General features: G+C 45.3%; 1 protein-coding gene across 1 annotated transcript in view; it reads left to right on the top strand.

The window, feature by feature from the left end:
- SLIT3 (slit guidance ligand 3) overlaps window positions 1-14,253 on the top strand; it is a 631,375-nt gene extending 617,122 nt beyond the window's left edge. The window contains exons 33-36 of the mRNA XM_059063071.2: window positions 9,109-9,263; window positions 9,922-10,207; window positions 11,305-11,513; window positions 13,795-14,253. Of these exons, the coding sequence (XP_058919054.1) occupies window positions 9,109-9,263; window positions 9,922-10,207; window positions 11,305-11,513; window positions 13,795-14,030 (886 nt within the window). The 3' untranslated portion in view covers window positions 14,031-14,253. The remainder of the gene's footprint in view (window positions 1-9,108; window positions 9,264-9,921; window positions 10,208-11,304; window positions 11,514-13,794) is intronic.
- The last annotated feature ends 10,938 nt before the right edge of the window (window positions 14,254-25,191 follow it).

The following is a 25,191-nucleotide window of genomic DNA, read 5'->3' as shown; positions in this document are numbered from 1 at the left end:
TGTTTTGATGACGGTAGCTTTGTAGTATAGTCTGAAGTCAGGGAGACTGATTCCTCCAGCTCCATGTTTCGGTCTCAAGATTGCTTTGGCTATTCGGGGTCTTTTGTGTTTCCATACAAATTGTGAAATTTTTTGTTCTAGTTCTGTAAAAAATGCCATTGGTAATTTGATAGGGATTGCATTGAATCTGTAGATTGCTTTGGGTAGTATAGTCATTTTCAAAACGTTGATTATTCCAATCCAAGAACATGGTATATGTTCTTGGTATATTTTCTCTCCATCTGTTTGTGTCATCTCTGATTTCTTCCATCAACATCTTATAGTTTTTGGAGTACAGGTCTTTTGTCTCCTTAGGTAGGTTTATTCCTAGGTATTTTATTCTTTTTAATGTGATGGTAAATGGGATTGTTCGCTTAATTTCTCTTTATGATCTTTTGTTGTTAGTGTATAGAAATGCCACAGACTCCTGTGTATTCATTTTGTATCCTACAACTTTACTGAATTCACTGATGAGCTCTAGTAGACTTCTGGTAGCATCTTTAGGATTTTCTATGTATAGTATCATGTCATCTGTAAACAGTGACAGTTTTACTTCTTTTCCAATTTCGATCCCTTTTATTTCTTTTTCTTCTCTGATTGCTGTGGCTATCTATGTTGAATAAAATTGGTGAAAGGGATGTCACTGGAGGTGCAGTGGTTAGCACGCCACACTTCCACTGCAGGGGATGTGGGTTCATTCCCTGGTCAGCGAACTAAGATCCTGCATGTCATGCTTCGTGGCCAAAAAAAAAAAAAAAGAAAAAAAAAGTGGTGAGAGTGGACATCCTTGTCTTGTTCCTGATCTTAGAAGAAATGCTTTCAGCTTTTCAGCATTGAGTCTGATGTTAGCTGTGGGTTTGTCACGTATGGCCTTTATTATGTTGAGGCCCCCTATAGGTTCCCTCTATGCCCATTTTCTAGAGTTTTTATTATAAATAGGTGCTAATTTTTTTCATAAGCTTTCTCTGTATCTTCTGAGATGATCATATGGTTTTTATTCTTCAGTTTGTTAATGTGGTGTATCACACTGATCGATTTGCAGATACTGAAAACTCCTTGTACCCCTGGGATAAATGCCACTTGATCATGGTGGGATTTATCCCACCATGTACCATGGTGTATGATACTTTCAATGTATTGTTGGATTCAGTTTGCTGTTATTTTGTTGAAGATTTTTGCATCTATGTTCATCAGTGATACTGGTCTGTAATTTTCTTTTCTTGTGGTATATTTGTCTGGTTTGGGTATCAGGGTGATGGTGGCCTCATGGAATGAGGTTGGAAGTGTTCTTTCCTCTGCAATATTTTGGAATAGTTTCAAAAGGATAGGTGTTAACTCTTCTCTAAATGTTTTGTAGGATTTGCCTGTGAAACCGTCTTGACTTGGGCTTTTGTTTGTTGGGGGTTTTTAAATCACAGATTCAATTTCAGTACTTGTAATTGGTCTGTTCATATTTTCTGTATCTTCCAGGTTCAATCTTGGGAGATTGTACCTTTCTAAGAATATCTACATTTCTTCCAGATTGTCCATTTTATTGGCATATAGTTGCCTGCAGTAGTCTCTTATGGTGCTTTGTATTTTTGTCGTGTCACTTGTAACTTTTTTCATTTTTGATTTTTTAAAATATAAATTTATTTAATTTGTTTTTGGTTGCGTTGGGTCTTTGTTGCTGCTCGTGGGCTTTCTCTAGTTGTGGTGAGCAGGGGCTACTCTTCATTGCAGCACGTGGGCTTCTCACTGCAGTGTCTTCTCGTTGCAGAGCATGGGCTCTAGGTGCATAGGCTTCAATAGTTGTGGCAGGCAGGCTCAGTAGTTGTGGTGCACGGGCTTAGTTGCTCTGCAGCATGTGGGATCTTCTTAGACCAGGGCTCAAACCTATATCCCGTTCGTTGGCAGGTGGATTCTTTTTTTTTTTTTTTTTAATTTATTTATTTTTGGCTGCATTGGGTCTTCATTGTTGTGTATGGGCTTTCTCTAGTTGCGGCGAGCAGGGGGCCTACTCTTTGTTGCGGTGCACGGGCTTCTCATTGCAGTAGCTTCTCTTGTTGCAGAGCACAGGATCTAAGCGCGTGGGCTTCAGTAGTTGTGGCACGTGGGCTCAGTAATTGTGGCACACAGGCTTAGTTGTTCCACAGCATGTGGGATCTTCCTGGGCCAGGGCTCGAACCCATGTCCCTTTGGCCCGTGGATTCTTAACCACTGCGCCACCAGGGACACCTGGCATGCGGATTCTTAACCACTGCACCACCTGGGAAGCCCCCATTTCTGAGTTTATTGATTTCGGCCCTCTCCCTTTTTTTCTTCATGTGTCTTGCTAAAGGTTTATCAATTTTGTTTTTCTTTTCAAAGAACCAGCTTTTAGTTTCCTTGATCTTTTCTATTGTTTTCTTATTGTCTGTTTCATTTATTTTCTCCTCTGATCTTTGATTTCTTTCCTTCTACTAACTTTGGTTTTGTTTGTTCTTTCTCTAGTTGCTTTAGGTGTAAGGTTAGGTTGTTTGAGATATTTCCTGTTTCCTGAGGTAAGCCTGTATCACTATAGAACTGCATTCCATAGGTTTGTTGCATTCCATAGGTTTGGAATCATCATGCTTTTCTTTTCTGTTGTCTCTAGGTATTTTTTGATTTATTCAGTGATCCATTTTTTTAAATAGATCTTTATTGGAGTATAATTGCTTCACAATACTTTGTTAGCTTCTGTGTACACCAAAGTGAAACAGCCATATGCATACATATGTACCCATATCCCCTCCCTCTTGAGTCTCCCTCTCATCCTCCCTTTCCCACCCCTCTAGGTCGTCACAAAGCACTGAGCTGATCTCCCTGTGCTATGCTGCTGCTTCCCACTAGTTAACTATTTTACATTCAGTAGTATATATATGTCGATGCTACTCTCACTTCCCCCTCCTACCCATTTCCTCAAGTCCATTCTCTATGTCTACATCTTTATTCCTGCCCTAAGTTCATCAGTACTTTTTTTTTTAGATTCCATATATATGCATTAGCTTACAGTATTTTTCTCTTTCTGACTTACTTCACTCTGTATGACAGACTTTAGGTCCATCCACCTCCCTACAAGTAACTCAATTTCGTAACTTTTTATGACTGAGTAATATTCCATTATATATATGTGCCACATCTTCTTGATCCATTCATCTGTCAATGGACATTTAGGTTGCTTCCATGTCCTGGCTATTGTAAAGTGCTGCAATGTACATTGTGGTACATGACTCTTTTTGAATTATGGTTTTCTCAGGATATATGCCCAGCAGTGGGATTACTGGGTCATATGGTAGTTCTATTTTTAGTTTTTTAAAAGGAACCTCCATACTGTATTCCATAATGGTTGTATCAATTTATATTCCCACCAACAGTGCAGGAGTGTGCCCTTTTCACCACACCCTTTCCAGCATTTATTGTTTGTAGATATTTTGAAAATGGCCATTCTGACCAGAAGTGATACTTTATTGTAGTTTCCATTTGCATTTCTCTAATAACTAGTGATGTTGAACATCTCGCGCCACTTGGCCATCTGTATGTCTTCCTTGCTGAAATCTCTCTCTAGGTCTTCAGTCCATTTTTTAACTAGATTATTTGTTTTTTTGAAATTGAGCTCCATGAGTTGTTTGTATATTGTGCAGATTAATCCTTTTTCTGTTGTTTCATTTGCAAATAGTTTCTCCCATTCTGAGGGTTCTCTTTTTGTCTTGCTTATGGTTTCCTTTGCTGTGCAAAAGCTTTTAAGTTTAATTAAGTCACATTTGGGTTTTTTTGTTTGTTTTTATTTCTGTTACTCTAGAAGGTGGGTCAAAAAAGATCTTGCCGTGGTTTATGTCAAAGTGTATTCTTCCTATGTTTTCCTCTAAGAGTTTTATAGTGTCTGGTCTTACATTTAGGTCTTCAATCCATTTTGAGTTTATTTTTGTGTATGATGTTAGGGAGTGTTCTTGTTTCACTCTTTTACATGTAGCTGTCCAGTTTTCCCAGCACCACTTACAGAAGAGGCTGTCTTTTCTCCATTGTATGTTCTTGCCTCCTTTGTCATAAATTAGGTGACCATATGTACATGGGTTTATCTCTGGGCATTCTATCCTGTACCATTGATCTGTATTTCTGATTTTGTGCCAGTACCATACTGTCTTGATTACTTTAGCTTTGTGGTATAGTTTGAAGTCAGGGAGCCTGATTCCTCCAACTCTGTTTTTCTTTCTCAGGATTACTTTGGCTATTCAGGGTTTGTTGTGTTTCCATACGAATTGTGAAATTTTTTGTTGTAATTCTGTGAAGAGTGCCATTGGTAGTTTGATAGGGATTGCACTGAATCTGTAGATTGCTTTGGGGAGTATAGTCATTTTCACAGTACTGCTTCTTCCAATCCAAGAACATGGTATATTTCTCCATCTGTTGATGTCATCTTTGATTTCTTTCTTCAGTGTTTTACAGTTTTCTGAGTACAAGTCTTTCACCTCCTTAGGCAGGTTTATTCTTAGGTATTTTATTCTTTTTGTTGCGATGGTAAATGGGAGTGTTTCCTTAATTTCTCTTTCTGGTTTTTCGTTGTTGGTGTATAGGAATGCCAGAGATTTCTGTGCATTAATTTTGTATCCTGCAATCTTAGCAAATTCATTGATTAATTCTAGTAGTTTTCTGGTGGCATCTTTAGGTTTCTCTATGTATAGTATCATGTCATCTGCAAACAATGAGAGTTTTACTTCTTTTCCAATTGTATTCCTTTTCTTTCTTTTTCTTCTCTGATTGCCATGGCTAGGACTTCCAAAACTATGTTGAATAAGAGTGGTGAGAGTGGACATCCTTGTCTTGTTCCTGATCTTAGAGGGAAATGCTTTCAGTTTTTCACCATTGAGTATGATGCTTGCTGTGGGTTTGTCATATATGGCCTTTATTATGTTGAGTAGGTTCCCTCTATGCCCACTTTTGGAGGGTTTTTATCATAAATGGGTGTTGAATTTTGTCAAAAGCTTTTTCTGCATCTATTGAGATGATCATATGGTTTTTCTTCTTCGATTTGTTAATATTGTGTATCATTGATTGATTTGTGTATATTGAAGAATCCTTGCATCCCTGGGATAAATCCCACTTGATCATGGTGTATGATCCTTTTAATGTGTTGTTGGATTCTGTTTGCTAGTATTTTGTTAAGGATTTTTGCATCTCTGTTCATCAGTGATATTGGTCTATAATTGTCTTTTTTGGTGATATCTTTTTCTGGCTTTGGTATCACAGTTATGGTGGCTTCGCAGAATGAATTTGGGAGCGTTTCTCCCTCCACAATTTTTTCTAAGAGTTTGAGAAGGATCAGTGTTACCTCTACTCTAAATGATAGTATTTGCCTGTGAAGCCATCTGGCTCAAGACGTTTGTTTGTTGGAAGATTTTTAATTACGGTTTCAACTTCATTACTTGTGATAGGTCTGTTTATATTTTCTAATTCTTCCTGGTTCAGTCCTGGAAAATTGCACCTTTGCAAGAATTTGTCCATTTCTTCATGGTTGTCCATTATATTGGCATATAGTTGTTTGTAGTACTCTTATAATCCTTTGTATTTCTGCAGTGTAAGTTGTAATTTCTCCTTTTTCATTTCTAATTTTATTGATTTGCATCCTCTCCCTTTTTTTCTTGATGAGTCTGGCTAAGGGTTTATCAATTTTCTTTATCTTCTCATACAACCAGCTTTTAGTTTTATTGATCTTTGCTATTGTTCTTTGTTTCTATTTCATTTATTTCTGCTCTGATCCTTATTATTTCTTTCCTTCTACTGAGTCTGGGTTTCCTTTGTTCTTCTTTCTCTAATTGTTTTAAGTGTAGGGTTAGATTATTTGAGATGTTTCTTGTTTCTTGAGGTGAGATTGAATGAGATTGAATTGCTCTAAACTTCCCTCTTAGAACTGCTTTTGCTGAGTGCCATAGGTCTTGGGTTGTCGTGTTTTCATTGTCATTTGTTTCTACGTATTTTTTAATTCCTCCTTTGATTTCTTCAGTGATCTTTTGGTTATTTAGTAGTGCACTGTTTATCCTCCATGTATTTTGTGTTTTCCAGTTTTTTTCCTGTAATTGATTTCCAATCTCATAGTGTTGTGGTCAGAAAAGATGCTTGAAACAATTTCAATTTTCTTAAATTTTCCGAGGCTTGATTTGTGACCCAAGATGTGATCTATCCTGGAGAATGTTCCGTGTGCACTTGAGAAGAAAGTGTATTCTGCCACTTTTGGGTGGAATGTTCTATAAATATCAATTAAATCTATCTGGTCTGTTGTGTCATTTAAAGCTTGTGTTTCCTTATTTATTTTCTGTCTGGATCATCTGTCCATTGGTGTAAGTGAGGTGTTAACGTCCCCCACTATAATTGTGTTTCTATTGATTTCCCCTTTTATAGCTCTTAGCATTTGCCTTATGTATTGAGGTGCTCCTGTGTTGGGTGCATAAACACTTATAATTGTTATTTCTTCTTCTTGGATTGATCCTTTGATCATTATGTAGTATCCTTCTTTGTCTCTTGTAAGAGTCTTTATTTTAAAGTCTATTTTATCTGATACAAGTATTGCTACTCCAGGTTTCTTTTGATTTCCATTTGCATGGAATATCTTTTTCCATCCCTTCACTTTCAATCTGTATGTGTCCCTAAGTCTGAAGTGGGTCTCTTGTAGACAGCATATACATGGGTCTTGTTTTTGTATCCATTCAGCCAGTCTGTGTCTTTAGGTTAGGGCATTTAATCCATTCATATGCAAGGTTATTATTGATATGTATGTTCCTATTACCATTTTCTTCAATTGTTTGGGGTTTGTTTTTGTGGGTGTTTTTCTTCTCTTGTGTTTCCTGCCTAGAGGAGTTTCCTTAGCATTTGTTGTAAAGCTGGTTTGGCGGCGCTGAATTCTTTTAGCTTTTGCTTGTCTGAAAAGCTTTTGATTTTTCCATCAAATCTGAATGAGATCCTGGCTGGGTAGAGTAATCTTGGTTGTGTAGGTTTTTCTTTTTCATCACTTTAAGTATATCCTACCACTCCCTTCTGGCCTGCAGAGTTTCTGCTGAAAAATCAGCTGATAACCTTATGGGGATTCCTTTGTATGTTATTTTTTGTTTTTCCCTTGCTGCTTTTAATATTTTTTCTTTGAATTTAATTTTTGTTAGTTGGATTAATGTGTGTCTTGGTGTGTTTTTCCTAGGGTTTATCCTGTATGGGACTCTCTGTGCTTCTTGGACCTAGGTGACTATTTCCTTTCCCATGTTAGGGAAGTTTTCAACTATAATCTCTTCAAATATTTTCTCAGACCCTTTCTTTTTCTCTTCTTCTTTTGGGATCCCTGTATTCAAATGTTGGTGCATTTAGTGTTGTCCCAGAAGTCTCTGAGACTGTCTTCAATTCTTTTCATTCTTTTTTCTTTATTCTGCTCCTTGGCAGTTATTTCCACCATTCTGTCCTCCAGCTCACTTATTAGTTCTTCTACCTGTGTTTCCTTATTGCTTTTCTGTCTGGATCATCTGTCCATTGGTTTAAGAGGGGTAATGCAACTGATTTTTATATAAATTTTGTATCTAGCAACTTTACTGAATTTGTTAGTTCCAACAGTTTTCTAGTGGAAACTCTAGGTTTTTCTATATATAACATCATGTCATCTGCAAATAGTGACAGTTCTACTTCTTACTTTCTGATGTGTATGCCTTTTTTTTTTTCTTTCCTAATTGCTCAGGCTGGGACTTCCAATACTTTGTTGAATATAAATGGCAAGAGAGATGGGCATCCTTGTCTTGTTTGTGATTTTAAAAGAAAAGCTTTGTTTTCACCACTGAATATAATGTTAGCTGTGGGCTTGTTATATATGGCCTTTATTTGGTTGAGTTTGTTCTATACCTATACTGTTAAGAGTTTTCATCATAAATGGATGTTGAATTTTGTTAAATGCTTTTTCTGCATTTATTGAGATGATCACATGATTTTGATCACTTTGTTAATTTGGTGTATCACACTGAATTTGTGATTTTGAGCCACTCTTGCATCCCTGGAATACACCCCAATTAATCATGGTATATGACCTTTTTAATGTATTATTGAATTAGGTTTCCTATATTTCATTAAGAATGTTCGCATCTATGTTCGTCAGGGATATTGGCCTGTAATTTTCTTTTCTTGTGGCATTCTTGTCTGGTTTTAGTATCAGGATGATGCTGACCTTGTAAAATGAGTTTGGAAGTGTTCCTTCCTATTTTTTGTAAGAGTTTGAGAAGGATTGTTATTAAGCCTGCCTTAAATGTTTCATAGAATTCACCAGTGAACCTATCCAGTCTTAGGCTTCTGTTTGTTGGGAGGTTTTTGACAGCTGACTCCATACCCTTAGAGGCATACCTCATTTTACTGCACCTTGCTATATTGTGCTTCACAGATACTGTATTATTTACAAACTGAAGGTTTGTGGCAACTCTGTGTCAAGTCTTTTGGTGCCATCTTTCCAACAGCATTTGCTCACTTCATGTCTGTGTGTCATGTTTTGGTAACTCTCATAATATTTCAACCTTTTTCACTATTACAGTATTTATTATGGTGATCAGTGATCTTTGATGTTATTATTGCAAAAAGATTATGCCTCCCTGAAGGCTCAGGTGACAGCATTTTTAGCAATAAAGTATTTTTAAGTTAAGATATGTACATTGTTTTTTAGACAAAATGCTATTGCACCCTTTAAATAGAGTAGTACACTGTAGTATAAACATAACTTTTATGTGCACTGGGAAACCAGAAAATTCATGTGACTTGCTTCACCAGGTGGTCTGGAACCGAACCCACAGTATCTCCAAGGTATGCCTGTATATATATGGAGATAAATAAGATAGATGAAATGAATTATAAAGCAAATGGAACTCACTGGAGAATCTATAGGTGTAACAGGTAATAGGAGTGCTCTGTACTGTTTTTATTTTTGTGATTTATGTTGTTTGAAATTATTTCCAAATAAAAGAACAAAATGCAAGGAACACTAGTCAAGTTCACAGCCCAGTGCAGGCTGTGGAAGGCACTCAGCAAACCCTCTGTCTCTCCTGCTTCTCTCCTGCCCAGCGTGGAGACTGTGAATGACGGGCAGTTTCACAGTGTGGAGCTGGTGATGCTAAACCAGACCCTGAACCTGGTGGTGGACAAAGGAGCCCCCAAAAGCCTGGGAAAGCTCCAGAAGCAGCCAACAGTGAGCATCAACAGCCCCCTCTACCTTGGAGGTAAAGCCCCATCCCCTCCCACCCCAAATACCTCCACCTCCCACCTACCCCCTGTGCTCGGGCACCCATCCCCAGGCCAACTGGTGGGGCTTGCCGCTCTCATCTCGGCACCCACTGCCAAAGCTAATCAAGTTAGGCTTCCTGGAGGAAGTGACAACCAAGCTGCTCCCTAAAGTGTGAATAGTTAGCCAGATCATGGGGAGGAGAAGAGGAAAGGAAAGAGAGCAGGGTTCCTTCTGAGAAACTACAAGTTTTTTAGGGATGATGGTGGAAGGTGAAGATGGAATGGGGAGGGAGGAGGTGGAGACAGGGGCCAGCCCCTTCAGATACAGGGGCTTCCCTCTGCTCTGCCACCCCCTCAGATGCTGTGAGTCTCAGCTGATGTATGTAGAGGAGAATGTTTGCTATTAAGGTCATTCAAAGGCCAAAGAGAGAAGGAGCCACCAGTCTGGCAGAGCATGGGCCTGAAACCCAGACTTGGGCCAGTAGTTCTCAAAGGGTTATGTGCAAAAAAAAAAAAAAGGCAGCAGAGCAGCTTGTTCAACACAGAGATTCCCAGGACTTCTCCCAAGGAGTCCACCTCCGAGGGCTGGAATGCAGGCAAGCAGGGTGGGCAGGGAAGTGTCTTCAGGTCGCTGTCCTGGCGTCCCTCCCGCAGGCATCCCCACCTCCACAGGCCTCTCGGCCTTGCGCCAGGGCGTGGACCGGCCGCTGGGCGGCTTCCACGGCTGCATCCACGAGGTGCGCATCAACAACGAGCTGCAGGACTTCAAGGCCCTCCCACCACAGGCCCTGGGTGTCTCGCCGGGCTGCAAGTCCTGCAGCGTGTGCAGACACGGCCTGTGTCGTGCCGTGGAGAAGGACAGCGTGGTGTGCGAGTGCCACCCAGGCTGGACTGGCCCGCTGTGTGACCAGGAGGCCCGCGACCCCTGCCTCAGTCACAGGTCAGTGTCCCTCCCCCTCTGCCCTGCCCAGGAAGTGAGCACTGATGGAAGCCGGAGGGACTGCAGTCAGGCTGTATTAGAAGGTCAGGAGCTTAACACATCCAAACAGCAGGTCTGCTCAGAGGAGATATCAGTGTGCCAGAGCCTAGCTGAAAAACACTTGTCAAGTGGCCTTCAGAAGTCAAAAGGGGCACCCGTGCTCATGCACCTTGGCAAGTGGGTGCATTTCGGCCCGACTCGACACCCCACTCAGTGGTACCCTATGAGGGCACCAGGGGTGTATAACCACGCACAGCCGAATCATTTTGTGGCTCTGGCATTCATTATGCATCAAAATATTTACTGAGGGCTTACTGTGTGTCAGGCCTTGTGCTAAAAATAGGAGACCCAGCATCCTCAGTGTTCAGAAATCTGAATCAGCCAAAAACCATGTGTAGTAATTTGCTTGGCTGAACAAGCTGAGACATGATGTTGTGGATGAGGAGTGAAGGATAGCTATAAAGGGGTTGAGTTTCCTGGGTAGCTCCGGAGTGTGTGCGTGAGTGTGTGTGTGTATGAGTTTGACTCTGTAACGAATATGTCTACAATGAACCCTGCCTCTGAATGTCATCCCAGTACAGAGAATGCTGCAGCACAATTAAGAATCCAGGCTTTGGCATCAGTTTCTCCATCTATGAGATGTGGATAAGACTATCTACTGCACAGGACAGCAGAGGAGAGGGGATTGTAGAAAATAAGACTGATGCTAGGTGTAAAGCACTTACCCCAGTGCTGGCACAGGGCACAGCTGGTGGTAGCTGGTGGTGGTGGTAGACATAGTAGTAATCATGTTATCAATTAAGATGGCAGAAGGTTCTGACATCTGTGTGTAAAACAGCCAGCCTCATCAAGCTCACAGCTGTCAGTGTCATTGGGAGTGCTCACAGCCTCCAGCTGACTAATGCTCAGCCACTGGGCTGGTGGAGGGTGGACCATGGGATGGAGAAGGCCTAAGGTCCCACAGCTCCGGGTCCCCCGGTCCGGGCTGGAGTAGACAAAGGAAGCCTCCAGCTGCACTGACTACCTGGTTCCCCTCTCATTCTTGCCTCTGCCCACAGCTGCAACCAGGGGATATGCGTGGCAACTGGGACCTCATATGTGTGCAAGTGTGCCGAGGGCTACAGAGGGGCCTTGTGTGACCACAAGAATGACTCTGCCAACGCCTGCTCAGCCTTCAAGTGTCACCACGGGCAATGCCACATCTCAGATCAAGGGGAGCCCTACTGCCTGTGCCAGCCCGGCTTTAGTGGGGAACACTGCGAACAAGGTGGGTCCGCTGTGTGCATGGGGGGGTGGGGGGATGGTCCCCGGGAAGGATGCGGGGGTCAGACTTGGACTCCACATTCAGATGGCCTAAGTTCCAGTTCTGGCCGAGCCACTTAGAGTCTGCATGACCTTCATTAAGTTACTATCTGAGCCTCAAACTCCGTCATGTTGACGGAGTGGGGGGCAACACTATAACTTCCTGTATCAGTTATCCATTGCTGCGTAACAAATTAGCCCCAACACAGAGCAGTTCAAAATCACACTAAACATGCTCCATCCCACACGGTTCCTGTGGGTCAAGCATTCAGAAATGGCTTAGCTGGATAGTTCCAGCTGGGGTCTCTGGAGGTTGCAAACTGCCACGACTGTGTGAGCAGTCTGCGTTGTTCTTTCTCTCCTCTCCCCTCCCCTCCTTTTCTAATTGCCGGCCCTGGAGCTGCCAGAGTGGCCCTCTGACCAGCACCACTGACTCACCTGGGCGCTTATTAGAAACATAGACGCTCAGGCCCAGCCCAGACCTTCTGAATCAGAACCGGCTTTAACAAGAGCCCTTGATGGTTCTTAGTCACATTAACATTTCAAATGTTGCTCTGCAGTCTCCTCCCAAGCCTCATGCCATTATTGGGTCAACAAAAAACAGTTCCTTAGTCTGATCCCATTTCAAAAACATCAAATCACTTACCTCTCTCAGTGACCCCTTTCGTGTATTAATTTGGAGGTAAGTGCAAAAAAGGAAAATTGAAATTAAATTATATTCCAGCTGAAATGGTTCTGTCCCACCTTGGACGTTTTGAGAAGTCTTCGTCTTCCTTCCTGCCACCAGCATTCTCGGCAGGCCGCCTCCTGTCACTAGAGGACTCTCTCATATTTTACACCTTGTTGAAATACCATTCTTAACCAATTCTGTTAGATAATGTATTCTGAAATAATGTCAGATCTAACAGAAAAATTGCCAGAACAATATAAACAGTGTTCCCATTCCCTTCAACTGGACAGCCCAACTGTTAACATGCTGCTGAATGTGCATTGTCCCTGCCCCGCATATCACACACGCCTATTATCATTAGTCTTCTTTTGATCCTGTTAACAATCACATAATTTTTTAAAACAATATCAAGCTTAACAAAATTCACATTACATCACATTAACCACCTAAAGCTTTAAACTGCATAAAGCCCTTTTGCATTCACAATCTCTGTGATGCTCATAACAGCCCATGAAAAAGCAGGAAGAACCAGGACGTGTGTCGCCATTTTCCAGACAAGGAAACCGAGGCTCAGGGATCCAAGGCTGTGTGGCCAAGGATCCTAGTCCTGAATCCATTACTCTCTCTCTCAGTGCCTTGCTCCAGATGCTTTCCCAATGTACTGAGGACAGTAGTGGGGTCAAGGTGAAGAGTTGGGTCAGAGACCAGAGGATTAAGCAGATCCAGGGGTCCCCTCCCCTCACTTCTACAACTTGTGGACAAGCTCACACACGCACCACCACCCCCGCCCCCAGACTCTTTGGCTCACTGACTACTGTTCCTCTTTCAGATCTCAACTCCAGCATCACTTCCCAGAGACAATCCCTGGCCCCTGGGCTAGTCAGGCTCCTTTGCCATGTATTCTGTATAAACACATCCCATTTCTTTGTGGCATGCACCTCAGTTTATCATTACAAATGTATTTATTTAAATGACACTGTAATTAGTGTCTAGACTCTATACCAGCGGAGACAGGCTACTGAGAGTGGTGGGGACTGGGGCAAACTGGAGATCTGCCCCGTCTAAAGCCCGCGGCTTCAGCCCGTCATTGCCACGCAGGGATGCAGACTCAGCTTAGCCAGAACCCCTGGTTTTCAAAGAAACCAGATATCCCAATGTTTAGATGCAATCTCCTGGCATTGTGGGTTTTTTTTTTTTTTTAATGTTGGCATTTAATTTGGTTTCTAAGCATCTGTGGCACAAGCAACATAGGTCTGGGATGGGATTTAGCCCTCAGCCTCCCAATCTGCCACATCTAGTTTGATCTAAGTTCCCTGAAGGAAGAGACCGAGCCTGCTCTTGTCACCCTGCTGTCTTCGGGGCTTAGTGTTAAACCTGGTATAGAGGCTGGCACGGAAGGGCACTTAGTATTTGTGGAAGCGTGAGATGGGTTATGGGAGGGCGGGCAGGGAGACGGACGGATGAGTGAATGAGTAAGTACGCACGGGCTTCAGCCCACGAGTGTCTCGGAGCATCCTACCCTGGACAGCCATGTCCGGCCCCAATGCCCTGCCCTTACCTCTTCCGCCCTCTGCAGACACTCCATGCCTGGGGGGGGTAGTCCGAGAGGTGATCCGCCGCCAGAAGGGTTACGCCTCGTGTGCCACGGCCTCCAAGGTGCCCGTAATGGAATGTCATGGGGGCTGCGGTCCCCAGTGCTGCCAGCCCACCCGCAGCAAGCGGCGGAAATACGTGTTCCAGTGCACAGACGGCTCCTCGTTCGTGGAAGAGGTGGAGAGACACTTAGAGTGCGGCTGCCGCCCGTGTTCCTAAGGCCTCCGCAGCCCTTCCGCCTGCCGGACTCCAGCCGGGTGGGTGGGGATGGCCACGTGGGACCCCCCGCGAGATTCGCAGTGAAGGAGTAGAAGCTGGAGAGGAAGCAAAAGAAGAGAATATTAAGTATATTGTAAAATAAACAAAAAATAGAACTTATTTTTATTATGGAAAGTGACTATTTTCATCTCTTATTATATAAATATATCACACCATCTGAGTATATGTACCATATAGTGAGTTATTTTTACCGAACTTTTTGTTCTGTGTTGTGTATTTGTCGTGTTTTTATAAACAGCTGTTAAAAGTTTTAAGAAAAAAGGCTAATAAAAATGTTTTAAAACGAAAGGAGGAGCATAAGGAAGTGATAGACTGTCTGAGAAGGAAGGAGGAGGTTATACGTCTAGGAAACACTGTCGTCGTTAGGTCGGCAGAAACTAGAACCTGCTTACTGAGCTCAGGAAACAGAACGAGAAGAGGAAAAGAGCGGAGGAAAAGGTTTTTCTTTGTTTCTTCCGATTTTTAATGACTTTTCCTTCCCTACAAGCACCCAGCTTTTCAGTCCTGGTTGCCAAAGCCCAGGATACCCAGTTCTTCCAGGAAAAGCTGCTGAGCACTGGCCTCCGACTCTCCCTGGGACCCAAAGCATTGGCTGCCGCCCGTGTGCCCCGGGGGCCCCTGCAGGGTCTGAGCCCACTGCAAACCCCCTCCCCATCCTGGCTGCCCTTGATTCCATTACAGGACTGTCTGAACTCCACCACAGGCTTCATCTGAGCCTGTTTTGCCAAATCTGAAAACAGCTGCCCTTCTCCTGCCCCTCCAGGGACGCAGGGGTCACCCATCTCCTCAAGCCCCAGCACTGGCCCTTCCACTGGAAGTTCTGAACCGATCTCCTCCCTCGACCAACCTCATACTGGGAGGCGACACCAGGAGAGCAGGCAGCCAGGGCTATTGGGAATGAGGAAGGCTGGAGCCGAGCCTGCCCACAGCTCTGTAGCAGCCCAACTCACTGCCAAGTTCTGGGAGACTCCTGCCATAGGGTAGCCAAGCCTCTGACACCTAAACCTCCAGGCTTCCGTCACGATGACAAAGACCCCTTGCCCGTCTGTACCACTTTTCCGTGCATATCCACACGGCACCTTATTCTATCCATGCGACCCCTGCCCCCGGTGAAAGGAAGCAATATAACCCCATTTCATAGATAAGGAAACTGAGGCTTCGCTCCAGCCCTGTAACTCTCCTTACACCACATCTCTGATAAGTGAACGAGCCAAGCCTAGAGCCTAGACTCAAAACTCTAGATTCCTTCTCCAGAACAGCATAAACACGAGATGCAGGCAGTTTAAGTTCATCAGAGAACCCCTACCAGAAAAAGAAATTTTTTTTTTTCTGCTATTTTTCCTGCTCTCATTCTGCCTCGTTCATTCCTCGTTCTACCTCCTTGGTATCCAGAAAGATTCTAGACTGGGGGACTTACGTATCAGGGGACGTGAGCCAGGGCAGCCTGTCTAGCCCAGACTCCACTCCAGGAACTGCCAGCCCTCCTGAAGGGGACTTGCCCCTGCCTCTTCCCCACCCTCGTCTGCCCCTCTCCACCCCAGTCAGTCTAGGGCAGATGGTCCAGGGGCTCAGCAGCTCACACCGACCCCTGTCTCACACCCATTGCTCCCTCCCCCAGGAGCCTCCCCTGCAGAAGAGTCAGGGAGGAAAGTGTAGGGCCCAGTGGACCATCCAGCTCTGAGCATCCCCAGAGGAGCCCAGTGGTTCTCTGAGGACTGATGGCGAGCCAAAGGCTCAAAGAATCAAGAAGGGAGAAAGAAAAGAAGACGGAGGAACAAAAGGCAAGTGGCAGATAGGAAGGCAAGGAGGGAGGGAGGGAGGGACGGAGGGAGAAGAGAGAGAAGGAGAGAAGGAAGGAAGGAGGGAAGGAAGGAAGGAGGGAAGGAAGGAAAAGAGGGAAGGAAGGGGGAAGGAGAGAGAAACAACAAAAAGAAGAGAGGGATGAGAGAGAGGAATAAGATAAAGGAATTTAAAATATATATATATTATATGTAATATACATCATGTTCCAGGTACTTACTGTACCTTATGATGACTGTTTCAAATATTAATCGCTGATTGACTTAGTACTTACTACATTATATATTAGGTACCATTCTAATTTATATATATTAATATATAACATATAGTCACTTAATTTTCAAAACAACCCTGTAGTAAAGACATTGCTAACCCATTTTACAGCTCAGTAAACTGAGGCATGGAGAAGTTAACGTGCACAAGAGCAGATGCCTAATAAATTACAGAGCCGGGATCTGGGCCCACCTTGTCTAACTCCAGGACTTGCTCCTCATGGGAAGGAAAAAGGTCCTGCCTCTAAGGATCCTACAGTCTGAGGCAGAAACAATCATGGAAATAGACAATTGTTTTATTATATGGAAGTAGCTGTCCAGAGTAAGGAATTTCCTATCTTGGGTCTTCAAAGATGAATAGGAGTTTGCCTGGGCACAGGAAAGGGAGTTGAACTTTCCATGAATGCCCTATTAAAAAGCAGGGGAATATGAAAAGATCTGGCATGTTTGGGGAGCCGTCAGAGGTCTGGGGTGGCAGGAGTGTGGATGCACAGTGGGGAGCAGGGATAAATGGGGTAGACATGAAGCAGGGGTTCGACCACAAAGAGCCGTGTGTGCCAGGCTAGACCACAGGGCCCCAGAAGGGGTTTTTGAGCGGCGGAATAGCAGAACAAGCTCTGAAGAGAACGGGTGGCAAAATAGAGAAAGGCCTGGAAGAACAGATAGGGCTTGGCCACCCAAAATGGCCTTGGGGCTTCCCTGGTTGCTGACTTCAGTTTGTTGAGGCTAGACAATGCTGATTTCCAGATGGGTCACAAAGTATTTGTGGTAGCTCAGAAGCTCACCCCTGGAAGGGGTGTCCTGGGATCTGCCCAATACCCCTCCCACCCCCCAGGCCCTGCCAGCCCTCCTCACACAAGCAGGTGGTCCTGAGCCTTATTCTACCACCAGCACACCTAGCTAGCTCTCCCCATGCAGCCACCCAGCACAAAGCCCACTCAGCCTGCCTTTTTTTTTTTTTTTGCGGTACACGGGCCTCTCACTGCTGTGACCTCTCCCGTTGTGGAGCACAGGCTCCGGACGCACACGCTCAGCGGCCATGGCTCACGGGCCCAGCCGCTCCGCAGCATGTGGGATCTTCCCAGACCAGGACACGAACCCGTGTCCCCTGCATCGGCAGGCGGATTCTCAAACACAGTGCCACCAGGGAAGCCCCAGCCTGCCATCTTGAAAGCCCCACCCAGGGTCCCTGACTTTCTGGGAGGACTCACCAAGCTGACAGCTTTCCCTCTGCCTCCCGAAAGAATCTGAGACCTTTCTGTGCCTATCACCCCTGGGCCCAACCCCGAATCCAGCCACAGTTAGCCAAGACAGCCAAAGGACAGGGTTCTTTCTCTCAGTGTGGCTTGGGGTGATTTTGAGCTTTCCCCTCAATTTTGGTAGCCCTGAATTTATGAAATGCCAAACTCAGAACAATTAAGAAAATCCTCCCCAAAATGAAGTTTCTCTAACAACTGGAGATGAAAACTCTCTTGAGCAGCCAAATTCTAGAAACAGAAAGTCCCATGGGACAGAAAGAGTTCAGTTGGTTAACTTGCACACGTAATGGTTCAATGCCTGTGTGTGAGGATGTGCACGTGTGCAGAAGAAGGGGCTCAGGCTGTGTCCCCCCCACCGAGCAGGGCTCAGGGAAAGGGGAAGGGAGTGTCTCTCTTGACTCAACCAAGGGACCCAAAAATGGTTAGTGAGATAATGTATTTAAAAGCTCTTTGTAAAAAAGTGTAAACTAAAAACCTTAAATGTAAGATGTTACTGTTACTATTGTTGTTGCTATTATTGACATGCCCAAAGGCCCTTTGTACAAGATGGCTTTGCCTTTTCAATTTCATAGAAAAGAACCTGAGTCTGACACTTCAGAAAGAGGGCAGAGAGGAGGACAAGGACGAAAGAGGCACGGAAAGGGAGGGAGATCTCCTAGGGCCAGGGAAAGAGGAGAAAATCCCCCAGGATGACCCTCAGGAACCCAGGAGTGGCCAGGATGGGGAATGAGCTAACCTTGCCCTTCACCGGATACAAAGCTATCAGCAGGCTGAACCCTTAGGCCGAGCAGCCACGCAGTGCCTTTGCTGGGAGAAGCAGCCCCTAGTGTAAATGGATCTGCCCCTCAAAGGCCCACAGGCTCCCAGATATCAGAGTGGGAGGAACCCAAGAGGGGTCCCTGGTGGCTGGGAACACTGAGAGTCAGAGGAATGGCGTGTCTAGACCAGAGACTAAGGTCATCCAGGAAATGAACACCAGGGGCAGGAAGAGACCCAGGTACCTACCCAGGCCAAAGTTCTTCCTGCGACTCCACAGGGGGCATCCAGGCAGAGTGAAGCCTGAGACAGGCCCTCCAATACCTTCTTGGTGGCCAGGAAAGTATCCTTCACCTTGACCCACCACCGTGTCCTGGTGCACTCAGATGGCCGGCCGGGAAGCGGGGGCACTATCTGCTTTGGTGACACTTATCCATGTTTCCCAGTCTGGGTTAGACAGTGCCAAAGGAAACACTTGGGGAAAGTTGATGAGAGATGCCAGCTAGCAAGGCCAGCAAAGACAGAATGGGGCATTTGGCAAAGCTTATTTCTCTAACTCAAAAAATTTCTAAGGGGAAAAATTTTAAGATATTTTTTAAAACAATGTAATAGCGTCACTTCCCCAGTATGGGATAAATAATGTGTTTCGGTTTTTTTTTTTCCAACAGACTGTCATATGCTAATATCATTAAATGGATGAGTCACAGAAGAGCTATCAGATGCTCTGTGAATACCATAACCTCAGCACTGCTCTGTGTTGTGTGCTTTATTTTTACTCCTGACCTTCACCCTCCCTGGAGCCAAGGTTACTGCATTCGTGGGGTGTGGGCAAGTCTGGTGTGGAGTAAGTGAAAAAAAAATTGGTTTCTTGCACCATGAAGTGGGAAAAATGGATCCAGAGTTCCCCAGAGACATGGGAGAGAAGCTCCAACGCATGGCTTAAGGTCTGCAGGGCACGTGATATGTACGGTCACAGACAGGGGGCCAAGGGTCACAGGTGGGGGAAGCCACTCCAACACAGAGCACACTTATTAAGATGTGAAGGAAGACTCCTCCTAGGAACTCCAATGCCTAAGTAAACCCCCTCCTTTTGTCACTTTTTTCACAAGCATTTACTGAAGATCTACTGTGTATGTGCCAGGTTTTGATCTAGGCACTGAGGACTACGAAGATGACCCAGACAAAGTCCTTGTTCTCCTGGAGCTTAATTTTTAACTGAGTGTCAATCAGCAAACAATCAAAGAAAACATCAGATGATATAAAAAAGTAGAGGGCTTCCCTGGTGGCGCAGTGGTTGAGAGTCCGCCTGCTGATGCAGGGGACGCGGGTTCGTGCCCCGGTCCGGGAAGATCCCACATGCCGCGGAGCGGCTGGGCCCGTGAGCCATGGCCGCTGAGCCTGCGCGTCCGGAGCCTGTGCTCCGCAATGGGAGAGGCCACAACAGTGAGAGGCCCGCGTACCGCAAAAAAAAAAGAATCTGCCTGCCAGTGCAGGAGACATGGGTTCGAGCTCTGGTCCAGGAAGATCCCACATGCCGCGGAGCGGCTGGGCCCGTGAGCCATGGCCACTGAGCCTGCGCGTCTGGAGCCTGTGCTCCACAACGGGAGAGGCCACAACAGTGAGAGGCCTGTGTACCAAAAAAAAGTAGAGATGACCTGACACATTAGCTGGTGGCTACTTTACACAGTGAAGTCGAGGAAGGCCTCTCTGAAGAATTTAGACATGGGGTGGAGTGAAGAAGAAACAGAAGAAGGAGGAAGCCTGACCCTGCAGCACTCAGTAGCTATCTGCTCTCACCCGGGTGGCACCGAGGGAGGTGGGTAGCCCAAGCTTCTTAGGAGGCCAGAGGTGATGCCAAGAGCAAGACAGCACTATGAGAGGACTAGTGAGTGAGGGGAGGCAGGCGGAGCTCACCCCTCAGCTTCCGAGCCCTGGGGCATCCTTGGGAGCCCATGGCCATTCCGAATGAGGAATGCCAAGGGTTCAAAGGCCACTACCAGCTAGCTGAAGGTCACCTTCACTTCCCTGGCAGATGACAGTTTATCTCCCCTGTGAAGAATCCCACTGGAAGCAAGACACTGGTAGGCAGCAGATGCATTAAGTGTTGGAAAAGGACCCAGGCCTGTACTTCTTACCCTGGTATTTCCTGAGCAAGACAGGGCCACACAGGCTGGGTGCCCTGAGCCCCCATCAAGATGCCCTTGACATTGGCTTCCTACATTTCAGTGTAAAAGAACCTGAAATGGGGGGTGGGGGCTGGGGGTGGTTAGGTTTTGGGCAGCACGTGCTATGTCACACAGCCTGGGTGTCCCCGGCCAGGAACCCAGCATGGAAGATGGCCTCCATCTTCCATGCTTAGACCAAGGAGCCCCTCCTCCCAGGTTTGGGACCTATGGGTCTATCGATCATCTCTCTCAAGTTCCCTTTTGTGTCAGTCCACTGCAAAGTTTCTCAACTGGGAGAGACTTTGCCCCCACCCCTACCCCAGGAGACATCTGGCGACGTCTGGAGACATTTTTGATTGTATGACCAGGGCAGAGGGTGCTACTGGCATCGAGTGGATGGAGGCCGGGGATGCTGCTCAACCTCCTGCAATGTACAAAACAGCCTCCACAGCGGAGAATTATCCTGCCCAATGCACAGCCATCCTAAGACAGAAACCCTGGCTTGGATTAATCGGATCCTTCATTGAACAGTCGGCTGGAATCATGTTCAAAGGAAGATGGATGTAGAGGTACTAAATGGGCAGAAACTGTGGCCCGCTCAAGGGAGGATGGTCCCTTTGTGGGAACACATGGCAGGCGGATGGTCTCTACTAGTATTTAGAACACCATTGTTGATGGGAAACTGGGACTGAGACATTTCCAGCAATGGGATGCCGCTGTCACTCTTTGTCCTTACTATGTAGTCACTGCAAAAGGATTCAGAGCCATGGATTATGAACTTAATATGCTTAGGCGACACACACAAAAAACAGTGGGGCAGGGGACATTCATCTTTGGATCTCTATTGTCAGAGAAATAAAGAACGGATTGGTAAAAAGGTTAAGCTTCTATTTCCTGGAACTCTCCCCTTCATCTAGGCCCCAGCAAAAGGAGCATAGAAGGTTATCAAATCGAGACATGAGAACTGAGGATTTGTCTGTGGTCTGTCAAAGGTGAATGAAAAAAGTATGAGTCGAAGTCACAAGCAGCCCAGCTTCAAGATATGATGAGGGTGCTGGAACAACTCTCAATAATGATGCCATGATTACCTGGTCGGCAGCGTACCCTGTAAAGCGCTGCAGGGACAGGAGCGCTCCAGAGCAGGACTCTGTAAATAGATTCTGTAAATGTCCCTGTTTGCCAGCTCCTGCAGGAGGTAGGGGGTGAGGCAAGCCTTGAGGCTTGAGAGCAGGGAGGATCGAAGTGGGCAGGCCTCCCTCTCCAGCTCCCCCTGCCCTGGAGATCACCACATCCTCTCCTCCAGCATGGCTGCTTGACTTTGGCAACCTCACCAGGAACTTCAGTTTCCCCATCTAGAAAACAGGATGACAATACTTGACACACTCAAGGCTCTGGAGATTACAAGTGGCAAAAAGCAATTCAAACTAAAGCCACAAAGTATATAGTCTCAAGTCGTTGGAAAAGCTGAGACAGTTCTTACTGCATCAGGCAGGGGTGTTTGCTCCCTAGAGATCATACAGTGTCATAAGGGCTTGGGGTCTCCTGTGCACACCTGTCTTTCTTCTGCGTCGGCTGCATTCTCGGGAAGAGAGAGATGAGGAGATGGCAAAGTGACTCCCAGCCACAGCAGACTGAAAGCAGTACGTACTACTAATTTCAAGCCCAGGAGAAAAAAAGAGCTTCTCTTTTCCAGTAATTCCAAGAGACATCCCAGAAGAGTCACTGGCTCTTACTGGCCTGACTTGAGGCAAATGTCCATCACTGAACCAAACATTATAGTCAAGAGAATAAGATGGGTTGATTGGCCAAGCCAGTACCACATGACCACCTCTGGAGCCAGAAACAGGTAGGAGAGACTGCAAACAGGTGTTTCTCCAAGGAAAAAGGGGAATAGATGCTGGGTGGGCAAAATGACATAATAAATACAACAGGCAGTTATTTAGAAAAGTTGATAAGTTCCAATTCAAGATGGCAACATATGAGGATCCTGAACTCACCCTCCTCCCATAGACACACCAAATCTACAGCTACATACAGAACAATTTCCTCTGAAAGAAACCCAAAAAGTAACTAAGAGAAAAAAACACACACAAAAAACACACTGAAGGGAGTTCCCTGGTGGCACAGTGGTTAAGAATCCACCTGCCAATGCAGGTTCGAGCCCTGTTCCTGGAAGATCCTACATGTCGCAGAGCAACTAAGCCCATGAGCCACAACTACTGAGCCTGTGCTCTAGAGCCCACAAGCCACAACTACTGAGTCTGCGAGCTACAACTACCGAGCCCAGAGGCCACAACTACTGAAGCCCGCATGCCTAGAGCCCGTGCTCCGCAACAAAAGAAGCCACCACAATGAGAAGCCCGCACACCACAACGAAGAGTAGCCCCCGCTGGCCACAACTAGAGAAAGCCCGTTTGCAGCAACAAAGAGCCAATGCAGCCAAAAATACATACATACATAAATAAACAAATAATTTTTTTTAAAAAAAACACACTGAAATGAGTCAGAGAGGTTAAAAGACAATCTCGTCATGAATCCCACTCCGCCATGTGGTGACCCACGATCAGGAGGGAACTTACAACCCTGAGCTTCTCCATGAAGAGCAAAGGGTTTGAACCCCACCTCTGGCATCCCAACTTTGAAGACCTGCACCTGACACAGAAGCCCCCAAAATCTCTCTCTTTGTGTCCACAAGACCAACAAGGCTATGGTAAACTGAGAAAGTTCACAGTATAGAGGCAGCAGAGTGAAAAGTGCCCAGTCTTTCTGTGAAAGAGGCCTATTTGCTTATTAAAATATAACAGCTTCAGCCTGAGGGGCAAGCATCTAAATTAACATACCCCTAGGGGCCCTACTGGAATACTCTCCAAAAACAGAGCCATATTTGCACTCTCCCTCTGCCTCACTCGAGGTTGCTGGCATGTCCTAGAAAGGAACTTGTGTGCTCAGCTGGCACCCTGATTTTTGCCACTGCCATCCAGGGAACAGAACACCCCTTTATCACCTGGCTCCGGAGGCCAGCAGGGCTTGCGTTTGTGGGTCCTACAGGACTGAAACGAACAGAGAAAGAGTTCTTAACCAGCTATACCCTAGGCCAAAAGCACAAGGCAACAGACTGAGGTACCCAGTCGTTCTGGGAAAAGTTCCTCTGAGTTTATCTTCATAGATGTAGACTGAGGGGCAGGCTTCTGATTGAACACACATATAAGGACCAACTGTAATCCATCCTCTCCAGAACTCTTGGAGGACAGGTGCTATCTTTGTGCTCCCCCTCTGCTGTCCTCCCAGCATCTCCCAAAAAGGAGCTTGTACACACATCTGGTGCACCAGTTTACATCTGGTGCCCTGGTTATGGGGGCTGCCGCCCAGAGGACATCCCTTAATTTCTTTTTTTTTTTTTTTGATTTAACATTTGTATTGGAGTATAACTGCTTTACACTGTTGTGTGAGTTGCTGCTGAATAACAAAGTGAATCAGCTACACATATACATATATCCCCATATCCCCTCCCTCTTGCATCTCCCTCCCACCTTCCCTATCCCACCCCTCTAGGTGGTCACAAAGCACCGAGCTGATCTCCCTGTGCTATGCGGCTGCTTCCCACTAGCTATCTATTTTACATTTGGTAGTGTATATATGTCCATGCCACTCTCTCACTTCGTCCCAGCTTACCCTTCCCCCTCCCCGTGTCCTCAAGTCCATTCTCTACGTCTGTGTCTTTATTCCTGTCCTGCCCCTAGGTTCTTCAGAAACTTTTTTTTTTCTAAGAGTCCATATATATGTGTTAGCATACAGTATTTGTTTTTCTCTTTCTGACTTGGTTCTGGTGGCCAGCAGGGCTTATATTCATGGGTCCTATAGGACTATCACAAAAACAGAAAGTCTTTTCAGGCTATCCTGACCCCAGGGCACAGCACAGAGATAGCAGACTGAAACACACCTCCAGCCTTTCTGTGAAAGAGGCCTATTAGCTTATCTTCATAGCCATAAACTGAGAGGCAGTCTTCTATTTCAACAAGCATCAAGGGGCTGACTACAACCCTCTCCAAAGACCCAGGAGACCTGGCAGGTACCATCTTCACACTCTCCCTATGCTCCACCCCAGGTCATTGGTGTCTCCAAGGAAGGAGTTAGCATACTCCTGGTACCCCAGCTTTTGTGGCTGTCACCAAGAGAAAACATCCCTTGACAGCCCAGCTCTACTGGCAAGCCGGGCTTGTGTGCATGGATTCAACATTATGGTATCTTCCAGTCTTTCCCTGAAAGAGGTATATTAGCATACTTTAAAAGCTGCTGCCTGAGGGTCTGGCTTCCAATCAGCCTGAATCCAGGTGCTAACTACAATCCTTCCCTTTCTGACGCTGAACAACTGGAAGCCACAAAAAAATACATAGTTCTCTCTTGCAGGGTTGTAGGGATTAGATGAGATTATGTAAGCAAAGCACCTGTCACAAACTGGGCATTAAATGATTGTAGTCTACTGTATGTCAGGTGTATAGCTAATACCACCTTTAGTTTTATTTATGCTTTAATTGATCCTCAGTGTGAAAAAGAATTGCCATGTAGATTATCAGCAGCTTATACACTGTGAATCAACTGGGTCAATTAGATCTTTACAGCAATGAGCCTTAGAACTGAAAAATCAGGAATCCACAGACTGAGACTGGTCTATAGACATGCTTTGTTTGACTTGAGACAACATTTAAAATTTGGAAAAACCACATTAAAAAAAAAAAAAAAAAAAAGGCGGTCAGAGATTGGCCAAGATGGCAGAATACAAAGACCCTGAGCTCACCTCCTCTCAGAAGCGCACCAAAATCACAATTATTTGCAGAACCTAACAGAAAAG

Source organism: Kogia breviceps, chromosome 4 (genome assembly GCF_026419965.1).
Source record: "Kogia breviceps isolate mKogBre1 chromosome 4, mKogBre1 haplotype 1, whole genome shotgun sequence".
In the NCBI taxonomy this organism is placed as follows: Eukaryota; Metazoa; Chordata; class Mammalia; order Artiodactyla; family Physeteridae; genus Kogia; species Kogia breviceps.
Note: the sequence above shows the minus strand (reverse complement) of the source record. Positions and strands in the feature narration are given on the sequence as shown.